Source organism: Echiichthys vipera (assembly GCF_963691815.1).
Source record: "Echiichthys vipera genome assembly, chromosome: 15".
In the NCBI taxonomy this organism is placed as follows: domain Eukaryota; kingdom Metazoa; phylum Chordata; class Actinopteri; order Perciformes; family Trachinidae; genus Echiichthys; species Echiichthys vipera.
Window position 1 is genome coordinate 14,326,459 of NC_139840.1, and position 21,573 is coordinate 14,348,031.

Below are 21,573 nucleotides of genomic sequence, written 5' to 3' on the forward strand. Positions count from 1 at the left end.
GGTCCCAAATTTCATCTTGCCAGCCAGTTTCCCTTTTATAAGCTGCAGGCTGCTACATTACATTCAGTACACTTTCAAATCTAAAAATACATCCATACACAAAATCTGAAATAATAAAAAATCAAATCCTTTGGCCAAGGCCCTCCAAAATTTCATACAGTACATATCTTGACATATCTTGTGTAGGACAAACACGTGTGTTTTCCTTTTTTTGCACTCTGCAATAAGGTTGTCACAATACCAGAATTTTAAACTTTGATACAATACTAGTATTAAAAAAAAACGATACGCAATACCTCTTTCAATACCAAAAAGAAAAAAAAAGTGTGTGCCCAAAATAGATTTTTTTTTGTGTGTTAACAACCGTGTACCAGTGCTGGTACAAAAAACAACAACTCACTGGTGGGTCTGTTGCTGAAGAGAATGCTCTAAGTGCCATGCTATAGGTTTAAGCCCATTTGATTTTCTTCCGCGTTGTTTCATCTGTACAGGCTTGGGTTGCAAATCTGATTGTAGATCTGTGGGTTTTTTTTATAGCTTTGGTTCTTTTCATACTATTGAATTTATCATTAATAGGGATTGTATTGTTTTAAACACATGGTATTGAAAAAATATTGTTACTTCTAACAGTCTTACTGTGCAAATTTACCTATTCTACAATAAAAAAACATGCTTGTAGAATAAGAAATGTCCATTTATAAGCTAAATGTTAATAAATGAGAAATAACTGGCGACAGTGACATGAAAGATCAAATGTAATTTCCTCTTTCATATTATGCCGCTATTCGCATACTGCTATAATATAGCTGAGTCATAAAAGCTTGTAAATGCCTAATGTAAGTCATGCAGAGAAGCACAAAGCACAGCATGTTATTCTAAATACCGGGCTCTGTGTTACAGCACATACATTATTTTTTTAACCTATTATTCATGCATATGTTCTTTTGGTATAAAATTATTTAACATCATAATAATAATTCAGCTTAAAGCTGTGCCTTTTTTCCTTTTTGTTTGTCTTGTGTAAATAATCACACATGCACAGGGGCTCTTGGCAAATAACTCGAGTGGAAATGTCTGCTCAGTGCGTTTATGTTAGGGAGAAGAAGTGTCCTTATGTTTTTGTCCCCCATGTTTTGTGAACTCCAAAAGGTGTTCTAGTCTGCTAAACCTTTTGTAACATCCATTCAAGCGTTACGCATGTTTATCTCGACACAAAAACCTGTCAGTTTGGTGTTTCTACCTCTGGCCCGGTAGCAAGGGGAGCTGTGAGGCGGTTAATGTAGGCGCAGAGTGGCTGATCCTAGCAGGAGCCTAGCCCTGCTCTGATTAGCACCTCCAACGAGCTGCCATGCATCAGAGCTGACATTCTCCCAGAGACATGTTCCCCCAGAATCCTTTGCTCTTGCTGTGCGAGGGCGTCACCACCACTGACATGTCACCGCCAACACCTCACCCCTCCTTCTCCCTCTGGAGGTTGGAAAACAGCATCAGGCATGCACTGAACTTGGGACCCTGACATGAGGGCTTTGGTACCTCGCTTAGCTCATCTTTCACTTTTCTCTTGCAGACACTGAATGTGTCTTTTACATGCCCACCTCCCCACAGGCAAACTGAAGTAAAGCTTTTCCTTTCATGCTGCGGTTTTCAAATCTCTTTGATTTTATTAGCTAGCACTCTATCACATTTCCATCACTGTTCGTGTAATACATTAACTCTTTGATAGAATAGGGGGAATTTTCAAAGTTGCATGATTAAACCTTGTACTTTAATTTTGACATTTGCAGTTGATTCACTCTGTCCTTCTCAAACTGTGGAGGCAGGAAATAGATATTAGTAATGTGCCCCCCCACCCCCCCAAGGCGCCAGTTCTCCAATCAGCTTAGGTCCAGGGGGAGTCCATCCCTTTGTGCTCCCACCTACCACCTTCCTACCCCCATCTGCAGCATTCTCCAGGCCTTAATAGGCCTTCTAGTACTTCTGAAATGAGTTTGTTCCTTATGAGCAGTGCATCTACCTCAAGAGAGCACACCACACGGAGGTGGAGTCAATTTGTATTCACCCATAATTCCCTGGGCTTTAATCACTCTGATTTTCCCCCCATTATCTGTTAATGGATAGTTCCCGCGGAGAGAAGAGAGAAGTAAACCCCCCTACTGTTTACAGGCCTGAAGCTGTCTACTTTGCTACCATCCACAATCCCGTGGTGGGTTGTATATACAGCAGTGAGTCCACTGAAAACCAAATCTTCTCGGTTTATTAACATACAACTCCAACATCAGGCTGAATATTGTGAAACAGATGGTAGAATGGAAAGTAAACTCTTGCTAAAGGTGAAATTCCTCATAACAACAAACAACAAGATCACTCCAAGCTGATATTTCTGCCTTTTATGGCAGGATTTGGCGGGTTAGAAACGTTGTAATGCCTTGCCCTCTCCGTTTGACTGGACCAACTTTGATTACTATGGTAGTTCTGTCTCAGGCTTTTCTAAAACAACCCATTTCTACCCACTAAATATTCTCAATTTGTTTCCCACTTGTTTATTCATTACTTTAAGCAAAGAAGTGCATTGATTGATGTCCTTAATATCATTTGTTAGAGTGTGCTGCTTTGGCGACACGAGCAGCATGGGTCCCTCTAAGAGTTAGCATCAGAGAACCATTCACTATGCCCTAGAGAGGAGTGTAAATCTAAGTATCAAGATTTTTCTCTTCCAAAGCCAAATGCTAAAAGTGATCCTGATTTCCCCTCCAATTCAAACTGCTCCTGAGCAGAATTGTTTAAATAGAGTACGGGGCAGTGGAGCTGGAGGGAGTGGTGGTGCTGGAACAGAATAAGCTGAGGGAGAGTTTTTAATTAAGCAGTGCCCTGTGTTATACTTAACTACATGCTATTATCAGAAAGTTAGACTGTCTTTAGTTACTTTAGTTTCAGTCTTTTACTCACTGTCAGCTGATGGTTGCGCATTCACACTCTTATCTGGGAACAATCATTGACAATTAACTCCCTTCCCAGACCAACGCAGACTACATCTACAAAAAAGCAAGAAAGCAGCTCTCTCTCCCAGACAACTGAAGAGTTTCAATGGCAGCAAACACAACTTGATCATGTTCTACGGATCACTCACTGTAACATGGTCTCCTGGTATGGGAACCACTCAGATCAAACTAACTCAGGTGGTACACCAGGCCAGCAAGACCATTGGAAACAAACCACTGCAACTGGAAAACCTATACAGCCAGTCCATTACCTAAAAGGCAACCCAGGCCTATAATGACCCCACCCACCCCCTTCACTCATCATTTTAGTTGTTGCCATCTGGCAGGCACTCAAGGTCCCCCTAGTCACAAAAATGGGTAAAAGAATTAATCCTTGCATGCAATGTATTTTATGTATTTTAGCTGTTTTACAGAGTTTCCAGAATGCCAAGGGCAACTTTCCATTTCATATAATGTAATGGACAACAAAGTTTTCTATCCAAGGCAAACCAAGATGTCTCTATCAAATTCACACACATACACACCTTACCATTGTCTTAAACATACAGAATTCACTATGCTGAAGCTCTGTCATTGTTACGTACAGAGTTTACTAAACTATGCAAGCCAGACCCGCAAGCCCCAGTGTCCCAAACAACCTTCAACAGCACATGAACTTCAGCCCGGATAAAAAAGTAAACAGCGCGGAGAAATAAAGACCATTCTTTTTGAGAGTAGTTTTTCCTCTCTCACTCTCCTTCTCCTGTCCTCCACATGGGAGAGATATTAGGCGTTTGTGTTTTAAGGAGCTGTGAAATACATAAACCATGAGCCACAGGAACGCGAGGCCCTGTGGATATGCAGATGGGCTTACTTTGCTGGTGTCAGGGATGCTTAGAGGGAGCAGGCACAGGAGCAGTTCTCATCTAAAGGATTTTCTTAGGAGTGCAGAGGGACAGGGTGGTGGCAGCAGAGAACACTTGGGAGACTCGGAAACAGAGAGTTGGAGGAGGGAGAGACAGAGATGAGGATAGAGAGAAAGCTGACAGTCCCCTGTGGCCCTGTAACTATATCCAGAGTCTGCTCAGTGCATAGAAAGGGGTGGGGGCCCAGGCACAGCCATGCTGATTGGGCAGCCCTGGAGAAAGGCAAGGGGAGCGACAGGAAGTGACCTAAGCCCAATGAGGCAGCTATAGGGGCGATCGAGCTGACTTCCTCCCTTGGCTCTCACTAAGAAAGAGGCTGCCAGCTCAATTCAACCCCAGTTACACTGCCGAATACAAGCCCAGCCACACAAAGACTGCGTGACAGGGGCTAACAGAGCAAAAAAAAGACTCAAAGTCAAAGCTCTATTGCTCTCTAAACTTCTTTTCTCTTTCCATCCATCCATATCTGCACATTAGGTTGCACTCAGTTTAGGGTTGTTTAAGAGCATATGAAGAAGTCAACTATGTACTGACTAGAATTTAAACACATACACACCGTTCCCAAATACGTTGGGACACTGTGTAAAATGTAACTAGAAACAGAATGTGAGGATATACAAAACATTGAAACCCCATATTTAACTGAAAATGGCACAAAGACATATCAAATGTTGGAACTAAGAAATGTCATTGTTTTTTGCCCATTTTTATATTACATGGCCATTTTGAATTTGATGCCAGCAACACATTTATAGAAAGTTAGTGGCAACAAAAGACTGGAAAAATGATGAAATGCTAAAAGAAAACACCTGGTGGAACATCTAGCAATGAATGAGGTTAACTGGCAACAGATTAGTCACGTGAAGAAAGAGCTTCCCAGAGAGGCCGAGTCTTTCTGAAGATGGAGAGGGGTTCACCACTCTGTGGAAGACTGTGCTTGCAAATAGAGCAACAACTTAAGGATAATGTTTCTTAACATAACATTTTAATATTTTGGGGATTTCATTGTCAACAATATAAAATATCATTAAAAGATTTAGAGAATCTGATGAAATCTCTGCACGCAAGGGACAAGGCCAAAAAAACAGTATTGGATGTTGGAGAGCTTGATTAAAAACCGACAGGATTCTGTAGTGGACATCACTGCATGGGCATGGGTCACTTCCAAAAAAACATTGTCTGAACACAGTTTATCGCTGCATCCACAAAGGCAAGTTGAATGATCAGACAACAACTTTTCTGTTCCATTATTTGAAATGTATCGTTGTGCTATTTACATTTACATATGGGGTTTCAATGATTTTCACATCCTTACATTCTGTTCCCAGGTCTTTTTGTGTGGGGTATGGGGTAGTCATCTTGTAATATATATATTCCAGATCATCTCTAAATTGTCAACAATCTCTATTAAAACAACAAAAACAGCAGTGAATTGATCCTCCTAAAAGTTAGTGTGTGTGTGTGTGTGTGTGTGTGTGTGTGTGTGTGTGTGTGTGTGTGTGTGTGTGTGTGTGTGTGTGTGCGAGCGTGCGTGCGTGCGCGCGTGTGTGTGTGTGTGTGTAGTCAAAGATATACTGTAGCTCATTGCTCTGTGTCATAGACCACCATTGTTGTCCAAAAATTAGAACACATCAATGAGCCACACCTGTGCACTGGGAGACATGTTTCTGCATTACGATGAACATGAGCACTGTAGTTTATTTTTGAGTTAATCCCAAATTCACCATCCTGCTTGCACTCAAAATGCGCATTAATCCACGAAAAATAGTTCCCAGCAAATGCGGGATTTACTCCTGTTTTTGTAATGTTTGTTAAAAACTACAATGCCCAGCTGTGTTAGGGAATTACTCAGCCATTTTGAAAATGAAACTTTATATTTTGACTTGTTTTTAAAGGTGTAATTCGTCAGCAGGAATGAATGGGTTTGGGGCCAAGAGCCACAGTCAGGGAAGTACAGACGGAGTAGCATATTGTTGGTTTAATCTGTTCATGGTATTTCTTGGCAATAAGAAAAACTATAGAATAACAACAGCCTTATTCTTCATATTGAAGCAAACTGTATAAATATCTCTTTGCCATTTTCCCTTGATGCACCTGCTCACAGACATAAACACACACATGCGCGCACACAAGGTCAGTCAGGCAGGTGCAGATTTATCTGCATAATGAAGCAGGCCAGGTCTCCAAAGGGACAGTGTTGTGCACTAGGGTCAAATGAGGGCTACGCATATGGCAGAAGAACAGATCTATGAACCCTGCAGCAAGCTTGACCTTAGTGGACATCCTCACACAGATAAGCAAACTGGATGGTGATCAAAGAAGGCAGTGATCCTCTTGCACGGCTGCGAGGATGCACTCGTGCCACCCTCCTCCCCCTCTTTTGCTGATGCCTGCTGCTGCACTCAGATGCACATAAAGCCTACAGAATATCTCATCTGTCGACTGCTTGATTACAGAACAGGCTAACACCTCAGTCCCTTTCAAAACACGAGCTGAGCTGCTTACTAGACAATCATGAGGGAACGTAGTCCGTCTCACAACTCACTAAATGGTTGTTTTTTTTACGCTGCTCCTCCTTAAGCAATATGCAATGCCATATGTTTAGGTTATTGAGAAAATATTGGAAAAAGGACGTGGTAATATGTTATAGGAGGAATGTGTATACACTGTTTCTTTTGGCACTGCAGGAAATGTTTCCATTCCCCTTTCTTCCTAGAAATATCAGGAGTCATTGGGTTGCAGTTGTCACTGTTAGTGAGAATCAATAGGTGCCGAGACTGAGATACTACCTGTTTTATATGACGCACAAAGCAACCACCCTACACAAGCCTAACCCAGAGCATAAGGTTAGTTTCAGGTTTGCTTTTAGTGGTCGATACACAAACAACTCTAAAAAATTTGCTTGTGAACAAAATTAAGGATTAAGGAAGGAAGTGTATTGGCCATTGCAGGTTATTGTTTTGCAGCAGAATTGTTTTGACAGATTTGCCTAAAGCACCTTCGATTAACCCTCTACTTGGATCCTCCAGGGCTCTGGAGCATGGGCACAGCTGTTTATGTGGATTGTGTGTTCGTGCTTCATGGTACCCAGGGCCTATGCGAGGGCACTGGACTGTAGAGACCTGAGGATAAACCCTAGATGGGTCCCCGGTGTATCCACCCCACCCCTTGCAGTAGCTGGCCTAATGTCAAGGTTGGCAGGAGTTTGATAGAGCACTAGTCGGGCCCATGGCAGAGTATATAGGCCTTTTATTGACACACTGGAGATGGGCAGTTCTCTGGAAGCCTGAGTCAGCAGATTGTTGTTCTGCAAATGAGTGTTCAGGTTCACAGTCTGAACGACATTTATTTAAGCCATCAGTGGCCCCGGCTGAGGAAGTGTAATGTTTAGATGGACGTGTAGGGAATTCTAATGCCAGGCAGATACACTTAGAATCCATCGTGATCTTAAGTAAATGTTGACATGTGATCATTTGTAAAGGAGAGTTGTTTGGGCAGCCTTGACAGTGACAGTGTCAAGTGATGAGATGATTTGGTGACATAAAATAAAATTAATGAACACATCACAAGTGAGACTATTTAAGTATTTCTTCACTATTATTATTTTTTTGATTCACCTTTTAAAGCACAAATGGCTGTTTCTTTTTTGCAGACCTCCTTCAAAATTTCTTTTGACAATAAAAATACATGATTATGCATGCAAGTTAATTTAAGTTAAGTTATAACAAAAAGAGGACACTCACTGTTCAAAGTGCAAGACCTTGTCTGAGCAATTAGAAACCCAGCTAGTCATCTAATTTATGCCTGATGGGAGCAGATCACACTTTATATTACTTCCTGTCTCATGAGAATCACAGGCAGGGGTCTTCGTCACAAATTTGTTGAATTAAAATTTCATGTGATAGAAAAGATGAGAAGAAAAGAAAAGAAAAGAAAAGAAACCCAAGGCAGAATGAGAGCTATTGCCATTCATGCTCTGCTTACTTTCCTTCTTATGATTTTCCGGTGTGTTTTTGTTGTTTCTTCTCTGCAGAGGAAGGATTGAACCATGAATGCAAGCTCTGTAGTCAGTCATTCGACTCACCAGCAAAGCTTCAATGCCACCTGATTGAGCACAGCTTTGAGGGCATGGGAGGAACCTTCAAGTGTCCGGTCTGCTTTACAGGTATGTATTGTGTGCATTAGAGCGTCTGTGTGTGTGTGTGTGTGTGTGTGTGTGTGTGTGTGTGTGTGTGTGTGTGTGTGTGTGTGTGTGTGTGTGTGTGTGTGTGTGTGTGTGTGTGTGTGTGTGTGTGTGTGTGTGTGTGTGTGTGTGTGTGTGTGTGTGTGTGTGTGTGCATGTAAATGCCCAGAGAATACTCAAAGCTGTGCATTTCTGTACTGTCTCTTTTAGTGTGAAAAGGCAAATCGGTTCTAAATGAGTTGGGGAAGGTCACGCGAACGGGTCAACTAAAGCTGAGAACAGTTTGCTGCATGTGGCTTTTTATTTAGTCAAATTGCCTCCGTATCAAGGCCAAATAAGTGTCATGAGGTGAGGGAGGGGGGCTGGGGGTTGGTATGGGGTGTGAGCTGAGTGGAGATGGGGGGGGGGGTGGAAGAGCGGGGAAAGAAAGGGAGATGTGCTAATTGTGGATGGCAGTGGTGCTGATAGCTGTAATGATCTCATCTGTCTCTGTGCGTGGAGGTGGAAGGACCGTACTCCTCCTGAGAGGATAGCGCCCTCCTTCAGTGTCAACAGGGTTAACTATCTCTATAATGAAATCTGCAAAGTCGTTAACTTCAGCTCTTCACTCTTTCCCCCTTCTCAGCTCTTTACTCTTCCTCTCACTTTTTGGGTCCTCAGCTCATTTCCCTCTTTTGTGCTTCCTGTTTGCCTTGTCCACCCGTCCACCCCCCTAATAAATAATTTGTCTCTCTTCCACTTGTTCCACCAATTAACATCATTAGCTCACTTTTTGCTAAAATATCTCCGCATTTCTTACCTCTTCATCCACCTCACTGCTCAACTCCTTGTTCATTTTCCCTCATCTCTCTTTCTCTCCCTTTTCCTCCCACTTCTCCGCTTTACTTCTGTCATTGCTGTTTTGGCCTTATCTCTCTTTTAGCAGAAGCCTATTGATATATCCCCACCCCGAACCCCCCCTCCCCTCCACCCCTCACAGGGGTCTGGACATTTAATATACAGAGCATGCCTCCTTCATCTGAGCCTTCATTTTCCACCGCCGGCTTTGACAGACAGGTCCCCCCTCTCCCTCTGCGTCCATATCGATCACGGCGCATGAGAGAGAGAGAGGGATGCTGGGATGTAGAGTGGAGGGAGGGAGAGACAGAGTACACCCTCAGGACAGTGGTCGCAAAGCAGACAGACAGATTGGGCAAAGGCCTATGGTGGTGGGGAAGTTAGGCTGTGGAGAGTATGTATGGACTGAAAGGCCTCCCTCTGTTGGGGATGCAGGGGACAGGCAGACTAAAGTCAGAGCACAGAATTTGGCTGACAGCTGTCTTTGAATATATTTCTTCAAGTTGCTGGCATAAAGGAGAGAAAAAACACAAATTTTACACCCCAACATAAACTAACTTACAGTATACTGTTTAGTGTTAGCAGGCTTCATTTCATTTTATCGTTACTTTTATGACAGATACTGTCGTGGAAGAAGTATTCAGACCTAACTTCAGTAAAACATTGAAACAAAGTTAAAATACTTTACAAGCCCTATGTTGAAAACCATACACCCATCTGTCACCTAGAAAATCATTTATGAACTAAAGTTTGGAAAGAAAATAAGGAAATGCAAAGCTACTTGGATGATGCTTTTCATCTTTCATTCATTCATTTTTATTTCTGTGTCATGTCAAAATATATGTCCCATCCCACATGGGATTAGAAGAGACCACTATGTGTTTTATACCTCCAAGTGTTGTATATTCAAAGCTTATGGGAAAAGCAAAGACGTACAAACTAACAAACAAGAAAAGACAACAATAACAAAAACAGTAAACATCAGAAAAATGTTCACAGTATTTAGTTTGTTTTTATACAGTATCTAGCATTAAAGCATGGTTAACTTTGTATGGTTGTGTTTAGGCACTCACAGCTCTTAGTTAGTGTTATGGAAAGATTTTGGCCTTGTATAAATGTTGGAAAAGGCAACAGTGCACAAAACTGGACATGTTTATTTAATTCACATTTATCTTGAACCAGAATCTTAAATTAGCCTTGACCTTAGTGGTTTTGTTGCGTAAACCTGAACACACACATGGGACTCAGGATGTGAACCCCTGGTTTCAAAAGTAAGTGTCAAAACAAATTAACTGTATATAAAACTTTCTAGGAGACAGTTACTGTGAAACTACTCTCCGTGCAGAATTATTCCCCATATTTATGTATATTATACTGCATTGTTATGCATTAACACATAACCAGCACTTTTATGTTGTAGCTTGTTCAAAGTTGAGCTAAGTTTAAGTACTTTAAATAGTATTAGGTAGTTTAATCTATAGCAATGCAGCGTATTGTAATCTTAATATTCAAAGTCACTATTGGTGGAGAAAAAAGGAAAATATTTCTCTTTGAAATGTAGCCTCAATGTGTAAAGTACTGTCAAATACAAGTACTTAAGTTACACTAACTTCAAGGCATTTCCAGAGCCTACTTTTTATAATTCACTATGAAGTATGAGACAGTTTTGTTTAGTCAGTGGGAATGAGATGCTGTTGATGAATCATTGCGTGCACTATTCCAAAAATGTTTTTTTACAGGTTAAAAGGATTTCTAATACAGACATAATGAGTCTGAACACAAAAGCAAAACTTTGATCAAACTTGGTGGTGGCAGTAAAAGTGGCTAGGTCAGTGAGCTTACTCGATTTACAAGGTTACTCTTTGTTCAGAGATCATCCCCAGCTGATGCCCAAGTTTTAGTTTGATCTACATCCCCCCACCCTACCCCCTGTGACCCAAAAGCACGGTGGGTGGGAGGCAGGCAGTGATTGTCATTCTTTGACATACCTGATTATCCTCAATCTACACCAAAGGGAACAGAGAGAGGACAAACCACACCACAAAACAGGCTGGAGTAAAGAATGGGAAAAGTAAGTCATAGACGGTAGGTGAGGGGGAGACAAAATAGAGGAGAAAAGGAGACAAAACTTGGAGGAAGCTGAGAAGGCTGCAACTGGCAAGTTTGGATGTGAGATGAAACGGGGAAAGAGAAGGAGGAAAAGAGAACAGTGTAGGGGAGGGAGGGAAAATGGAGAGAGGTCCATAAGCCCCTGGATGATGAGAGGGAGGCTGACTCTCCCAGGACAGATTTGACAGGTTTCAGAAGTGGGGGAGCCTGCAGCTAGAAGTGTCTGCCTGCACCCTTAGGAGCAGTAGTGAGGGCTGGTGTGGAAATTGTGATTGGGAATATGTGCTTAAGACAAACAAAACAGAAGAAAGTGTGCCTGATGAAAGTCGTACGTGTGTGTCTATGTGTGTGTATGCTTTTCTTTTACTTATGTCACAGCGTGAAGTACAAACTTGAAAAACTACAGGATGCAAATCCACAAGAGTTTGACAAATACAGTAGTTTAATTGGCTTTTTGTTTAGTTGCTGCCCACGTTCTGCTGGCGCATGATGTTCAAATTATGACATCTTACAACTCCCACCCACCCCCCCAAAAAAACAACAGGCTTAGCTTTAACTCAAAATTCGTAGACACCGCTTTATAGTTCCAAATCAACTTACACAGCCGACTTGTTTGTATTGTCTAAGAGCACTTGGATCAGCCTCTGTATTGTGAACTCTTGGATTAAGCAGAAATGAACACTTGTGGGCTAGACGAATAAATAAATGAAAAGGAGAAAAGGGGAAAAAAGGATAAAGTTTTTTTTCCTCCCTGCACAAACAGCTTAGTATTGGTGCAGTGCAGCCTGCAGAGAGCACCACCCTGCCAAAATAAAGATGAGCTGGGGCCTGTAGTAAAGGAGACGTCTGCCATGGGCGGCCCCTGAGATCTAATCAGAGGGCTTAATATCCCCCACAGCGAGGAGACCTTGGCCCCTCAGCCCCCTCAGCCCTGACACCCCTGACGCCCAACCCGGCTCAGCGCTCTGTTCAGCTCGGCTCTGCTCTGCTCTGGCTCCACGGCCAACAAACTCCACAAAGTTCTTTCTCTCTCTCTCTCTCTCTCTCTCTCTCTCTCTCTCTCTCTCTCTCTCTTTCCCTTTCTTTCTCGCTCTGCCTCCCTTGTTCTCTCTCATTCTCAGCAGGGAGAGACACAATGGCCAGACACTGATCCTGTTTGGATGCGGTTTTGTAATATTTCTTTACCGTTTCTCTATGTCCTCATTTTAACCCTCTAGAAAGACACATTGCAATGGCATATTTCACATGTGACTCATGCTGCCAAATAACAACACAATGTCCCCTGATTGGCCATTTCAGCTTATCCCTTTATTACATTCCGTACTCTATTTTGATGGGGAAGCCAAATAAAGAGTCTTCTTTTTTATCTCTTACCATTAATAAATGGCTACCACAGTTTATATTAACAAACGCTGCACTTCCCAATTATCTTTAGTAATCATAAATATAACCCAAGTCTGTAAAAATGTCAAAAATGAACTATATGAATGAGCTAAAAAGTTGTTGAGCTTCCATTTACATCTTTGCCGTTAGATGTCAAAAGTCCATTTAGTATTTATTGTTCTTACAGACAGACTTGTAAGTGCCATTAGTGCATTTTAGGCTCTGGCACTTTAAATCGACTGTCATTGTCCACTCACATATGAATGAATGCAGAGCTATAAAAGGATAAATGCATAGCTGATTTAATGTGTCTCTTACTGGAACTGGACCAGATATGCATGTAAACAGCGAGCATCAGCTAACTTGACATCTCAGTTGTGTTTGGCCCTATTGTACAGTATTTGAAGGCCCCCCAAGTCTCAAATCCATTTTTATTTTTGCTGTATTGACTTTTTCCTCCGCTAGCCAAAGACATAATGAAGGCTTCCTGCAGCTGCTGTGACCTGCTTCTGTACAGTATATGCAGACAAAACACAGCTAAAGAAAAAAGCTATTGTTTATCAGCCCATTTTGTCTTTCAGGGCATGTATTCCCCACAAAGAAAATTGTTGTCGTTTTTGCAGTATAACTGAGGCACAAATGCGCATGATAGCCGAGGCCTTAACCTTGAGCATCAATGTTTTGCAGCAGACTGTAAACCAGCCATCTATATGCAATTATGTTTGTCTTCATATTGTTGTGGTCATTAGTTTCAGAAATGGACCATGGAGTTGTTGTTTGTTCATTAGAGGAGGTTTGTTCGACATGCTGCCATGTTCCAGAGACAGCTGTCACCCAGGCATTAGCAGTCTGAAAGCATCACCACAGTGTGTCTGCTTTGAATCTAAACTTTTATTTCCCAGGTCAGGAGTGTGACATTCAATGAAGCCGAGTGCGTCTCAAGTGTACACAGCTCAATAATTAATAACCGCTCTCCCAAGTGAGCTCAAATTGGGACACGTTAATGTTGCAGAGCCCCGCCACAGGGCTGCAGCGACCCCAAAGCCATCTCCGACAGACACCTCACCTTTTGTGGCTGTGCGTTTTCTCTCCCTCTCCTTGTGGCCCTACGGTGCATGCATTAGAAGAAAAGTTATTTTGAGCCGTAAGAAATTCAAATGAAGCCCCCACATGGTAACTTTTCCAGAGCATCCAGACCTTTGAGATTAGACAGCCGTCCTTAAAGCACAAGGGTCTGGGATAACAAACGGCATGTTTGAAGTGCTCCTTGGAGAATGTAGACACACAAACACACACACACACACACACACACACATGCAAGACACATTCACTCAAGACACACAGTTATCTCCCCCTTAGCTTTCCAGCGTGGACTATGGCTTAATTAAAGCACAAATGTATGGTATATGTTTTAAGTGCCAGCAAGTTGTGTGTTTATATGGTGGTGAATGTCTGAGTCTGCATGAATAAGTAGTGCAACACCATGAATATTTATATTGTCAATATAATTAGCGATGTAGACTAATGGAGGCCATGTTTTGCACTTGAAGCCATGCCAATTTTTGTGGTTGTTTATTTTCTGGCTTGTTGTCCCCACAGTTGTGCTAAATAAAGAGCATCATTATTCCTAAAATATTATGTATTCACTAACTCTAGTGCCATGAATATGACCGCTCTAGCTTCACTGTTAATATCCAAATTGTTCTGTTTTGGGTTTTATTTTCATCTATGTAGCTCATAACAATTTTTTTGGTTAATAGTGCATTGATTTGTTTGTAATTACGTAAATTTCCTTCCTTCCATTTGACATAGTCTTCAATTTTTAATTAAGGCAGATGCAATTATGATGTTGCCTTTGCAACAAGGTTCAACTCTAATTTAGTTAACAATAGGAAGCAAAGAGTATGGACATCTTACAGTGACAATTTTTGACATGCGGTTTATACAACTTGCTTGCACTAACTAACATACATTTCTTCACCTCTGTCCCTTTTTCTCCTTTCCTTGTGTTTGAGCAGTATTCGTCCAGGCCAACAAGCTCCAGCAGCACATCTTCTCTGCACACGGCCAGGAGGATAAGATCTATGACTGCTCACAGTGCCCACAGAAGTTCTTCTTCCAGACAGAGTTACAGGTGAGCCTCAGGCTGGCGTAGCAAAAGGGCCACCAGCAGAAGCTGCGACGGCTAATCGCACATGACAGCTTAACAAACACTAAACACCACTCACCACACTCCGACTATCCCCTCCATCCCGGCTGGGATGAGAGACTCAGAAGGAATTATTTCAGTCCGTTTCCAAAACTCATTTGTGATGTGCAGATATGATTTGATTTGCTTATTAGACCAGCAGAGCACTAAAATATCTGGAATTAGAGGATTAGTGGAATGTTCGTTTTTGAAGAGGTAATTACATACAGTGCAGAGGCAAAAACACAGTTGAGTCAATATGCCTGCATCTCTCCTCCTAATCACAGAGGAGGCCTCATGGCTAAATATGAGCTTTGTCCTCTGGGAGACCGTATCTGCCCTTCAACAAAGTTAGTAGTTGGACTTATGAACTCGCAACGTTAGAGAGATAATCCATTTTCGAGCAATCTTTTTCTCTGGTCCTTGGAGAACCTGAAAAAATGAAACAGACCTTATTATATTATTTCAATGCGGTGGTGTTTTCAAGCAGCTTTGTTTTGTTTGGGGGATTCTCTACCATACACATGGCACACTTCTCATATCCAGATCTTTTTCTATTACCTTTTAAAACTGAATCATTAGAAATATGAGTAGACTATAACCATCGTGTCCAATCACTGAAAATTATTCTTAATTTGCCTTAAAGCGCAAAGAGAACCCAAAAGCTCCTGACCACATCCTCCAAGTACATCTATCAGAAACTTGGATTAGCGGCACTATGCATTAGCGAGTAGCGAGAGGAAGTATCCAGGGCTAGGCCGACCATTGATCGGCAACAATTTTCATATTGAGATTCAGGTTGTAAACACAGAGGCGTGTGTCTGCCAGGAGGAAGGTGAATGTGATCATTATCTGCTGGTCATTTGAGCACCGCAACCATGAATAAAACAAGTCCTGATCCAGCTATATGCAACTCCACCACGGAGAAGGTTATTTAACAAGCCTCATGCTCCCCCAAACTGCCAACATGGAGTCTTTTCATTCATGCCAAGGCCTCCTGTTTATCACATTTTCACCTCTCATTGGGACGCGTGTCTCTATATAGCAAAGGTTGTTGCAGGTATCTGTAAACAATCTCAAATAACCTGGGGATGTTTTCTGACTTTTTTTTTGTTTGTTTGACATTTTTTTGGAATGAAGTGATCTCCACCTCCCGAAGGTGTTGTTTCATGCATGATTATATTGTTTTACACTCTGTATGGAAAAGGAAAGAGTAGAACATAAAAGACCTATGGCACTTTGTTGCGGAACAGGGGGTTATGAAAGGAGAGCAGGAATGAGCTTGGGGGATAGGACGATCATTACGCTCAACCTGTGCCATGCTCAAAAGGCAGTCCCCTGTGTGTGAATACTCACACTCTCTCAAACACATATGTAACTCATATAGACGGTGCATACGTGCATTTACTCATCACAGCTCACACAGAAAAATACACCTAAGAGTTTATTTATACTGTGACCAACTCAAAGCTTTTTTCAAAGTTTTTTTTTTCATTTTTTATCTTAAGATGCAACTCTTGAACTTAGTAATGGTGGATGTTAGATTTGCCTTTTCACTGTCAATAGTTGCTTTCAACAAACAGTGCAGGTTGGAGTCTAGTTTTTAGTTGTTGTTTGTTTGCGGTTGCCATTTCCCATGCATCACACTTCAAAATGTCTCACTGACAGAGGGCAGTCGTTTGTCAGTCTGTCTGAAGTGGAGCTGTCTTCCAGCAGCGAGAGAAGTGGAAGCTCTCTCTCTTTGCCAGGTCCTGAGTTTGGAGTTTCTCCCTATTTCTCCCTGACACTCTGGCCCACTCACAGGCTGCCTGGGCTCCTCATCTCTCACAGTAGTCGGAGGGGTCAAAGGGCCAGTGCAAGCTGGGAGAAGGAGCGGCGAGAGGGAGAGCTGCCACGGCAGGTAAAGGGAAGCAGGAACGATATTTTATTAATTTGCTGCTGAGATCCTGAAACAGACCAAAGGCTGTGACAGGTATCCAGTGCACCGCTCCACATCCTCCCCCACCGCCTCCCCCCGTGAACTCTACCCTGCGAGGGGCTAGCCAATTTTCGCCAGCCTGTCGAGATGGATGATGGGAGAGCATCCGTCTAATCAGCCCTCCTAGGACCCCCCGCCCAGCCGCCCCCCTCAGACTGGCCAGATTGACTGACTCCTGGGCCTGTGTGCCCCAGAATCCAGATTCCAAAGGAGAATAATCTCTCTTGCTCTCCCTCTTACCTCTTTCTTTTACAGACAAAAAATAAGCACTGAGATGCATAGACCACCATTCCCCTCAAAACTCTCCAGAGGAATCCCCTCCGCCATCTCTCACACACACACACACACACACACACACACACACACACACACACACACACACACACACACACACACACACACACACAGAGCCCCTCACCCCATTAAAATATGGAGCAAAGTCTAGATATTTCATGAGTTGCTGATGGGGAGGGCAAGCGGGCTGGCTTTGTAGCGCTCTCTCTGACCCTCAACTACTGCCCACCCCTTAAGCAACTAGGAGACATGGCTTCACTACACCCTCTCTCCCAAATAAAACCCACTGTCATTTTAAAAGCAGCTTTCCCCCTATGAGAAAAAGAAAATATCCCCGGGTTCTAGCAAAGGCCACATTTCACTGTGAAACTTGATAACAAATGTCCTTTTCCCTTTTGTGTTGGCTTCAGATACACTAGCTTTTCACAATGCGCAAGGAACTGAGCCACTGACAATGCTGCTAGGCTGGATTAATTAGCCAGATTCATTAACTGATGGATGGGCGGTACATTAGCCAAAGCTTAAATCTGACATTACTCTGAGTACAGTTCATTTGTGAAGAAACATACAAGTTCACCTCCTCCAGCGAGGTGGTGTACTCTAGGGCTGCAATCACAGACTCCTCTCCCAATGATCCCAATGGCCCAAAAGACAAGACTATGACACTGAAGTTGCACAACGGTGAAGAAGACATTTTCTGCATGAGTCTCCCTTGGTCTTTTTAAGCTGGGCTATCTTTTTCTTTTCCCCCTCCATCCTCCAATTTCATTATCATTTCTTGGACGTGACACGAGATTGTAAGTCTTGTGTTCAGTTGTGCCGCGATCAACGGAGGAGTGAAATGACTGGGGTACTGTATGGCTTCTCCCTCTCCTCAGACGCCCGCAGGACACATACCTTAATTGGAGTGTCTTTTAAAAGGATTCCTTCAAAGACAATCCAAAGCTCCCTGGCCTTAATGAGTGCTGATAGTGACAAAAGCACATCTGCATCATGTTCTACTTCCCCACACAAATGAGATTCTCCTCTCCCTGTGTGATAGCCATTATTGCCAAACTGTGACCAATTCCACTGTTTTAATTAAGCATATTTATAAGCCTCACGGTCATCAGGTGTAAACAGCTAAGCATGTCATAACCTATGTCGAAGACAGAAAAAAGGGAGAGAAAATGAGAGATGGACAGTCACAGAGAAAGGAGGGAGCAGAGCCTCAGACTGTGTATTCAGTACATTTTTATGATAATGTGATGCATGGAATAACTAATTCCATGAATGATGGCTCTTAGAAATAAATAATATCATATGATTTTCTTTTCCCCCGTCCTTTTCATGGAATCTTTAGAATGGCACTCTTCAGCAAGAAGCATAGAGAAACAATTCCCCAGAAGTTTTTCTTCCTGTTTTATATTTTTTGTGAATTTTAAAATATGCCCCCAAATACGCCCCAGCTGCCCCACGTCCCAAAAGTGTCGCACAAAAGCAAAGCTTTATGTGTTTGTCCCTAAGCGGTTCTCAAACACCCCATTTTCTCGGAATATCTTGATCTGCCAAGTATGACAGCTCTTCACGCTTTTGAAAGTTGTGTATATATATTTTTTCCCTTTTATATGACAACTTGTTTTCTTCTTCATCACCCCAGGTGCTCAGATTTCTGTCACCATTTCAAAAAGTTGCACTACAAAAAAAGAACAGTGAATTTAAAAAAACAGCTGCTTGTGAGGCGCCATCATTAATATTTAAGCTTATTTATAATTATGTTCAACACTGTACACACACTATAAATGGGGACATAAACACCCTTAGATGAGTAGTGATGTATCACAATAGTGGTGTTCTAGTTTTGTAGGTGGATCAGAATTAGACAGCATGACAGACCTAATGATCCTGAGAGGATACTCTCTTTCTGTGTGTGTATACATCTGTGTGCGTGTTGTATGTATTTGTCTTTGTGTCTGTCTCTCCCAGGGTCTGATATGTGCATGCAAACACATTGTCTGGAGGGAGACATGAAAAAAACTCCCAGAAGCCTTTGAGCTGTTCTTTTTTTCTTTTTCCTGTGTTGCACCACTAGGGAAAGTTAAATCCAAACAAAGAGGAGACGCTCGGTGTACTGTGCTGGAATCCATCACCGGATCTCTTCCTCAAACACGTCTCCTTTACTTTTCTTAGTTGACTTGTTCAACAACTTTGATAAATGCCATTTTAAGCGCTTCTCAGGAAAAAAAAACATTGCACGTCTAATTTCCTGCCTGTAGTGATTTGATTTTCAAGTGTCTATTATGCTGTTGATGTTAACAAAATGCAGCAGAGGCCAAAATAAACAACATTAGAACAATTATTCCCTCTCGAATTTCATATTCACACATGGCAACACCCAAGTAATTTAACTCTTCAGTTTTAGAAACGGATGCTGAATTACGCTAGTCAATTAAAAGCTAATTTCATGATTTGCTCCTCCATTTCGATGGGAAAGCGTGAGAGTGCAGATTGACTCTCGCCTTCCCATAGAAAGCGTGGAAATGCAGGAGAAAATTTAGTCCTCAAAAATCTCCGCAATTCTGAAGTGGCATATCTACCAGCACAGGAGAGGGAGGGGGGGCAGACGCTCTGTAGCATCCCTAGTCAAAGTATGTCCCTGACTGAAGTGGTTAAATGTGAGAGTAATTGTGTTTTGTTTCTGGGACTGACATGTGGAACCCCATGGACCCCATCTCCCTCCCAGTGACAGGCAGAGATCCTCCCCCCTCGCTCTGTCTAATTAGAGGATGTAGCCCAGGGCTCATGTCCCAGGAAGACCCATCCCCCTCCCAAGATGGCTCCCCTAAGAAAGCCCTTAATTGGGTTCTTTAGTCATAGTCTTCATTTTGGCTGGAAAGGCATCTGTGTGTTGCTATCACCTCAGAATACAGTTTGTATCGCTCTCTTGTGTTTTTTTTCAACCTCTTCTTTTCCTCCCTCTCTCTGGCCCTCTCTCTATTGCTTTCCCTCACCCTGTCTCCCACTCTCTCCTCACTTAATGAGGCCCCATAATAACACAGCAGTTGTGCAGTTGTTTTGCTACCTCAGTCAAACAGCGGGATCACTGCATAGTATGTTTCTAGTACCATTCACTTGTCTACTTAGACAGGGTAATGAGTATCATTTGGAGCTACAAAGCACCAGCCCACAAAAAGGGTGGTCCGTCATCTCTGGTTACACCTCAGAAGTGTTTGGTTGGTGTCGTTAGACATCTAATCAAAGCATTTCGAGCATTATGTATTTATTATATATATATATATATTATTATTTTTTTTTACTGGCTTTCAGTGTGAATACAAGTGGAAACAAAATGACACATATGGAAGACATTGAAATCCATTGCTGTTGTCAAACTTCACCCTAGCCCATAGTGCTGTTACTGTATGACCATGGCTCCCCAGGCACCTCACTTCAAACAAGACAGTCTGTTACCAAGGAGACCACGCCAGTTGTGGCACAACAGTGTTTGGGGTCAACCTTCCCTACGGCCTGATAAGTGATGACTGTGGAGAATGCCAACTGCTGTATTATTTATTTATTTGATTGTGTTCTTCATTGGCTAAACTAGCCAGCAGTAAGCCTGGCCTGAGGTCAAAGCAGGAAAGGATTACTCCCTCAGTGGACTGGTCAACAGTAGGGAATGCACAAAGGGAGGAATGAGTCAATACTGGACTGAGTTCAACACACCATTAAAGATCAAGGCAGAATGCAGTACTCTGGTCTTTCTCCACAGCAGTTTTGAGCGATAAGAAAACACTCCACACTGGCAGAACTTTCACAAAATTAGCCTGAAACACAACAGGGTCATATCTGTCCATTGTGTATTGTTCAGTCATTACACAAACATAAATTAGCCCAAATATTCAAATGATTTCATTCCTTAGAGTCACCCTGCACTTTGGAGCCTTATAGACAGACCACAGCTTCTTTGTTTTAATATCATTTGATGACGTCCTCTTATGCGTTAATTAAATTCCTGTGTGATGAATACGGATATGCACAGGTCTCAGTGGTTTTGTGCACACTACCCGTGCTCCAGATGCAGCTATGCAGGCTTCCAGTATGTCAGCCATGCAGGGTGAGAGAGAAACTCGGCTCAGACTGATGTGATTTTTTAATCAGAGCTTAGAGGGGGTTGTTGCAGTTTTGATGATTCCTTCCATTTTCTGATTATAGATAAAGTAAATAAGGTACTTTAGCTGCAGGGGTTAAAATTAATGTGCTTAACACTTTTAATTTGATAGTTTTTTTAATGAGTAGTCTGTACTGTAACTAAGACTTACTTGACTCACAACAGCAAATCAATGTTTTACTGTTACAGACTATCATGTCACCAAATATAAATACATCTTAAAGTCTTAAAGTCATCATCTAATAATGCAGCATGTAAGTTATTTTGTAGAACATTTTGCTAAATGTTGTAAAAAATAATGTTTTATTTTTTTCACCCTGTATAAAGTATGTAAGTAATTATAGCTTGTTTTTTTATTACTTTACATTAGACTGACATGCTGATATACAAAGAACTTAGTAGGTAATTACAGCAATTTTGGGTTGTTGTTTTTCTTTTTGTAAATTTTGGTAACATTTCTATGCAATTATGATATATAATTGTCAACTATCTGTTAGACTCAAAAGATACAGCATTTGGGGAGCTACATAATACCACAAATTCTGTT

General features: G+C 42.0%; 1 protein-coding gene across 6 annotated transcripts in view; it reads left to right on the top strand.

Annotated features, from left to right (window-relative positions):
- znf521 (zinc finger protein 521) overlaps window positions 1-21,573 on the top strand; it is a 93,328-nt gene that overhangs the window by 66,793 nt on the left and 4,962 nt on the right. For all 6 annotated transcript variants that reach the window (XM_083928318.1, XM_083928321.1, XM_083928320.1 and 3 more), the window contains 2 exons: window positions 7,938-8,069; window positions 14,435-14,550. In XM_083928318.1, coding sequence (XP_083784444.1) covers window positions 7,938-8,069; window positions 14,435-14,550 — 248 coding nt within the window. The remainder of the gene's footprint in view (window positions 1-7,937; window positions 8,070-14,434; window positions 14,551-21,573) is intronic.